Raw genomic sequence first — 6,779 nt, forward strand, 5'->3', positions numbered from 1 at the left:
TTCAATTTGATCAATTTATTAAATGTTAAAACAAAAAAATGCAAAATTTTAAGGATTTTTTAAAATTTTATTTTGTCATACCTTGACATGTGATATGTCGGCCAATGATTTGGTCAAATAAAACAATGCATTTGACCGAAAGAAAAATCATAACACTACACAAGGCGAGATAGAGATTAAACAGCAAGGCAAACATAAATACTTCTTTTGTATCACAGTACTGTGCAAACAAAAAAATCACATGTTTGTAAACTTAAAACCTCAGCCCCTTATATATATATATATATATATATATATATATATATATATATATATATATATATATATATATATATATACTGCTGACTGTGCAGAAAAGGTGGTAAATCACAATTTGGGAAGACTTGCTTGGTGGTGATGGTGGTGGGATTTTGCATGTGTGATGGGGCGGATGGAGGTTTCACACGTGGCAGATTAAACAGATGGAGATCCCTTGGAGGACCATCTGCATGGGCGACAGCCTATATAGTTTTTCAGCAGATTTAAGAAGGTCTGACGACAGGTAACTGCTGTCCTCCAGAGGAAGGACAGCACCTTTTGCAACTAAGCGATTATATCGTTAATAAAGTTTGAGCTAATCCCACACGGGGACAGTAGAAGGAGACAGCAGCTGTCAAATGCGAGTGCTGTGGACCTTGAGATTGCTATCAGGGGGACACAATGAGTCAGTGAGGGGGAAAAGCAGCGTGCTGTGTGTGAATTATGGGCTCGTGTTGGTCAGGAGTGTCCAAATGGAGCCTGTGTGTTCAGGGCTCTCTGTACAATGACAGCGTTGGTCAAATCCGCTTCTTCCAGACTTAATTCTTTGTTGGTGAGCTCTCGGAAAGGAAGAGACGTCGTCAGGACGAAAGGTGGGCAGCTCCTCTGGCAGCGTGACACGAAATCATGAACATCAGCGATCCTGGAGGAGAAAAAATATAAATAAATTAAACATCAAGACTGGAGATTTAAATAAACGAAACAAACAAACTGCCATCGTAAATACAGAAATGAACATGTCTGCTCCTATTAAAACTTTCCCAGCCAAGTACTCCAGTCCCTACTGTGACACGTGACTTCTGTATGAAGCACTATACTAGTACCATCATATATTATTAATAATGAGGCCCCAGTGTATATGAAGCAATCCTATGTAAGGCCTGCTCCTCACGCTGCAGGCTGGAAGGGTTCAGTCCTCTCCATCCATCCTTTGCTTACTAACCCTGTTATATAAAAGCTGCACCAGACTTACGCAATCCCTCTCAGGGGATTTTATAGATCCACGCTGTTGCTACATCTCAGATTATGTTTTCTGCTGCCCCATGCACTGTGGGGCAGGGGGACGTAACACGCAGCATGCCTCCAGCCTTTAACTCCAGCAGCCTAGAACAGAGCATTACGTAATCCTAACCCCCACCTACTTCACCACCTCCCAAGCTAGAGCAAACAAAAATCTTTTTTCATCCCTTCAACCACTTCTTTTTCCTGTTTGAGATTATGGGATTTACACGCAGCGCAGCAGGAGCAGAAAAGTGTCAAGATTCCTCTTACACAGCGCAGTTAGTCGGTCTTTAATTTGCTGATTCTTTCTCTTATTTTTGTCCTTTGATCAAACCGAAGATCGAGATGTGGCGTATTGGCGATACGTACCGATGCGATAGGTTAAACCTCTGCACCAGTCTCCTGCCGTCGGCCAACCAGATCTGCAGGGAGGTGACGGGAAGGGCGTGGTCTAGTGTTACCATGGGAATAGGAGGAGATTCTCCGTCCTCGTGCACAGATGGTGACCTGGCTACTACTCTGGGTGCCACACTGGGAATGGACAGAAGATAAATAGCAGATTAACCACCAGTTTAGGAGTGCGCACGCCGGGTTTACCATGCACACCGACGCCAGGAAAAAAAAATCTCATGCAAAATGTTTGCAGACTCTTTGTGTCAGTGATGGTGCAAAAATGTTTTGGTGCTCAGCTTGACAAGCAGACTCGTCTGCTGTGCCAGATTTGGTTGTGGGGTTTTTGATATTTGGATTTAGAGGGACACCTAGTGGTGCACGGTAGCCTTTAAATCTTGAGATCACACTGCACAAAATACAAAAACAATAGGACATTCACAGCGACAATCTCTCACCTGCCAAGTCTGTATCCTCGACCGCTGAAGGGATGAAAAGCCTTCTTCTTGGGAACGTAATTTTCCTCTGTCAGATCTTCCACGCTAATCTCCAGCTCCTCCTCTTCTGCTCTGCTCTCCCACTCTGCCGGAAGCTCCCTGGGATAGATTAAAGATCCGGATTGGAGTCCACTCAGATCAATCAATATGACAAATGAGCTGCACTAATAAGCTTTATCTAGCTTCAAGTGTCGGGCTTTGGTCAGCAGGGAGAATATCTTCCCTGCTAATTTCATCATGGGGGAGTGATCAAAACCAGTGAATCGAACCAAGGAGAGATGTTACATGTGACTTACATTCAGGCTTAGTCTGTCCCTCCTTCTTGTATGTGTGCAGCACATATAATTTAAGTAGGTCTGCATCAGTGTTCCCAAAGTGAATGGGTTCAAAAGCAATCAGACAATTGCCTACTTAATATTCCTGATCTAGCCCTTTGACATTTTGTCATTAGCCCATGATGAAAAGAGCTCCCGTTGATTGATTGAGAGCTGTCTTTTGGATTGAGGTGGCTACTCAGGAAATTGAGAAAACGGCAATCAAGCAGGTATACCAAGAAGCATGATTGGTTATCATCACTAAACTCTGGCAAGTAGGTTTGATAATGGACGTAGATATGGTATTTAAACATATTTAAACTAAAGACAAAGAAAGAGAGAAAATAAAAAACAACTTCATTTGGCATTTATTCAAAGCGATCTAACGCTGCAGGCTCTGATTGAAATCAATAAAGTATTAACCCACGCCGGCGGTCTCAACTGAACGGGTCAATGCTATTTGAACTGACGTTCATTAAACACTTGGCTGGTGTCGAGGAGAAGTGGACCACCTCTAATTCATTAAAACTTTTTTTTTTTTGGCATTTTGATATTGACTTAACTTCTGACACCACAAACAACTTTGGGTCATGCCCGTGCCTGCCGTGGAGCCATGCCCAGTCAATGCATTCATCAAGCAGCGGCAGCTACTACACACTTGTTAAAGCAGTTGTAAAATGTTGCTTAGTGCCCACTCAGCAATAATGTTATGTTTTTGGTTTATGCATGTGAGACATGGGGAACCTGTCCACCGTGCACTCTGCTTTTTGCACCATAACAGCTGTGATGGACATTTTACAGATAAATTCAGCTGAATTGGTGTTTTTAGCTGTCCTGATTGTTTTAGTATAAGTGTGTTTTTGGTAGAAAAAAATCAGAAATTAGTATAACGTCTGCCACTTCTTTTTTTGTCCTCCCCTTGTCCAGTTTCCTGAATATTTTTAAGGTCAGACCGCACACCTTGCAAAGATATGCCAAGCTTTAGGCTAACAGATATTTGGAAATCATCTTGTTGGTGTTATTATTGAGATTTGTCACGTATTCAACTATAAATAGGAACAAATGAGGTGTTTCAGAGAAAAGTCACGTGTCACAGTAGGGACTGGAGTACTTGGCTGGGAAAGTTTTAATAGGAGCAGACATGTTCAGTGGGGAGTGTTACATGGTCAGGTACTGGACTGAAGATGAGTGGAAAAAGAGCTAATGAATGAAGAAAAGCCTGGAGAACTATTGTTCAAGAACACTTTAAAAATGACAAGAAAATCTTTCTCCTTGGATGCGAAATGTTAAACAACTTTTGCACCTTACTGTACATTTCTCCCTAACACTGATAGCACATCTGCTCCGCAATGAGCACAAAATATAAATAAACATGTTTTATATTTAATTTCTGTATGACTTTGCTCTTATTAGGAGAAATGTGTTAAATTTATGTTACAGATTACTCAAAAAGATATTAAGATGATAAGAAAAATGACACCGTCTTGCCAATAACTTTTCACTGCCTGAGGAACAATAAGAATTGCACTATTAGTCTGAACACTCCCTTCTCATCAGTGAGAGAACACTATTTGAGGTCGTTAAGCCACCAAGAGTAATTAAAAACCATGATTAAAGCCTAGGATTTGATGGCCCTCCTTTGTGGTAAGGCAGCAAAAATCTAACTGAAGACATCGTTAAAACAGGAAGGTTATCCTGTTTCAGCCAGTCGACTCACCCCCTTTTGATGGCATCCAGGAACTCTTGATTCTCTGGAATGGAGTAGCTGCGAAAGTCCTCGTCATTCACAGTGAAGCCGTCCTTCCACAGCCTCACCACCATCTCCACCTGGAACCAAAGCAAAAAAAACCCCAATCAAATAGGCCTGACAGGATTCAGAGATAAAGTCGCCACACAGCTGTTAACCTCGGGAGGTCGGACTTTTACTGCCGACTGTTTATCCTGGCAACGAACGGGTAAACAAAATATCCTGTGATCACTGAAGCCTGGTGCTTGTGCTTTCAACTGAGATTTGCCTGACAGAGCTCGGCGAGAGTTCTCATTTGGAGAGTCTTACGCCACTTTCACTCACGCACCGCAGGCCATTGGAGGCGAACGTGAGCATGCAATTTTCAACGCAATTAAACAAATGTTTAGCCTGCCGGGTCCCTATTAAAAAGGCTTTGTGAGGTTCGTCTGGGCACGTGCCAGAAAAACTACAGGTAATAGTTCAGTGATTTCTCTGCAGGCAAGTGCGTCCTGCATGGCTGTAGACACTCACTGTTCTACCTCTTTCCTGACTCCTCCATTTCTCTCCCCGTTTCCCTTCCTTAACAATAGCTTCTTGACAACCTGAGACACTGTGACCATTTCTGATGAGGCTTCAATGAACAGTACATAGGTCAGCTGAAGGATAGAGACATCTCCCGGCTCCTGTGTTAGGTCTTTTGCTGGGTTTTTCTCAAGGACATTACTTCCAGATTTTTTTTATTCTGTACTTATCCAGTTTCCTCAAAACTTTAACATTTTGGGCTAATAGTCCTAGAGGAATTACTTTGCTGGTGCAAAAATACTATTTATACTTCTCTTGTGGTGTTATCTTTGGCATTTTTCATAGTTTCAACTAAAGAAATGTGAACAAATTAAGTGTTTTTGCCTTAATGATGCAAAAATTGATTCTTTGCTAAGCTGTCAATTATTTATAGACATAACACTAGTTTCACTCCTTAAGTTTGATGCCTTTTTCTACTTAAATGCATTAAGTGGCTTAGCAAACAAAAATAACAATCCTGTGAAAATAGTCAGATACAAGGACCGGACTGAAAATGAGTGAAAAAGCAGCCAATACTGATGAAAACCAATTTTAAAAAATGACAAGTGAGTCTGGCTCCTTGGAAGCATAAATGTAAAGCAATGAGGTGTGGCTTAAGACTCTTGCATAGTACTGTGTATACTTTACTTAAATGTTGTGTTATTACTAGTCTATAAGCTCAGAAATGTAGGCTGGACATTTGCAGAGATCTGGCTCTCAAGTGTGAATTTGTCTCTGACCTTTGAAGTCCCTGAGGCATCGTAACAGATCTTCTCCACCTCATCGAGGAGGTCTTCCACAGAAAAACTACGACTCATTGGAGCTTCCTCTTCATTGTCCTCACTGACCACCCTTTATGAGAAGAAAGTGCAGGTATTCACTCATCATGCTTATTGAATGTCAGTCTACAGTCACAAGCGTTAATGTGCAAGACCATGCAAAGCAAGTTCACACACCCCAGAATATGTTATTATTATTATTATGTCCAACCCAGTTATTTTCAGATTATTTCACATCCACGGCATCAATTCAGTTACAGGACTTCATTTGCCTAGAAGTGGATTTAACAAAGAGAATGACTTACCATTGTTCATCTTTTTCACTCTCCACAGTGTCAGTTTCTTTCATGTCTTCCTATGTTTCCCATCTAAGGAACAAGCGAGCACACACACACACACACACACACACACTAGCGTGGTTGATGTTCAATATTTTGGAGGGTAACCTTTTATTGTCTTAGCGGCGTATTATGTACACGTGTGGAGTAAAACTGTGCTACACCGCTTAAAAATGACCTAAAACGGATCATTTTTATAAAGCACTACGTGATCGATAGATAGCCAGACAGCCAAGCAGCCTGTAGCTTTATCGTTATTTATGCAAGTGGGCGGCAGAAAGCGATGGACCCGCAAAGAGCAAAACACACACGCAGGAGCCGGTCGTAAAAACGAGGATTATATGTCAGCATAAACACAACAGATGCCCATTAGCATGCGCGCATAAAGGGTAAGGTCGAATAGTGAATTACCAGTCCGTGTTTTAATCGGTTAATCCAGGGCTACACATCTGTAGCCATAAGTTTCAGGGTAGCGGCGCTTCTGCTGAGCAATACATGTGACGTAACAGTGCCGTAAATCCACTCGCGATGTCGCGGTTGTACACTCTTCTGTGCTGAACTCAGCAGGTCTTCTCTCCCAGCTGAAACTCACGATACAGTATTAGATGGCATGGAAAGCCCACTGGATCCAAACTTGTGTGCGTTTGTTTCTATTTAGAGGTAAGATGTCTCATATGGCTCAACTCTATGGAGGGCTTAAACTGCCAAAATACAAAACAAATAATTAATGACTCACTAATAAACACGCAGGGAAACAAACACAGACAAAAATAATTTAATATAGTTTTCTGGTACATTTTCTTGCAGAAGCTTCTCATACGCCCTGAGGACCAAAACTACCAAAATTATAAATGAACAGGTAAATAAATCAG

The 6,779-nt window shown here is 41.6% G+C and overlaps 1 protein-coding gene across 2 annotated transcripts; it reads right to left on the minus strand.

The window, feature by feature from the left end:
• ubxn2a (UBX domain protein 2A) lies at window positions 1-6,503 on the minus strand. Of its 2 annotated transcripts, XM_082504817.1 has the most exons (7): window positions 6,319-6,500; window positions 5,875-5,937; window positions 5,531-5,642; window positions 4,218-4,327; window positions 2,148-2,285; window positions 1,669-1,830; window positions 1-940 (listed from the first exon to the last, which is right to left on the minus strand). In XM_082504817.1, exons 2-7 carry the CDS (start codon window positions 5,916-5,918, stop codon window positions 757-759), a joined length of 750 nt encoding a protein of 249 aa, XP_082360943.1. In that variant the 5' UTR covers window positions 5,919-5,937; window positions 6,319-6,500; the 3' UTR covers window positions 1-756. The 2 variants fall into 2 exon arrangements, with proteins under 2 accessions (XP_082360943.1, XP_082360944.1); XM_082504818.1 differs by lacking the exon at window positions 5,875-5,937 and having other exon boundaries at window positions 6,319-6,503.
• Between the last annotated feature and the right edge of the window lie 276 nt (window positions 6,504-6,779).

Source organism: Aulonocara stuartgranti (assembly GCF_965226115.1).
Source record: "Aulonocara stuartgranti genome assembly, chromosome: 15".
Lineage (NCBI taxonomy): Eukaryota > Metazoa > Chordata > Actinopteri > Cichliformes > Cichlidae > Aulonocara > Aulonocara stuartgranti.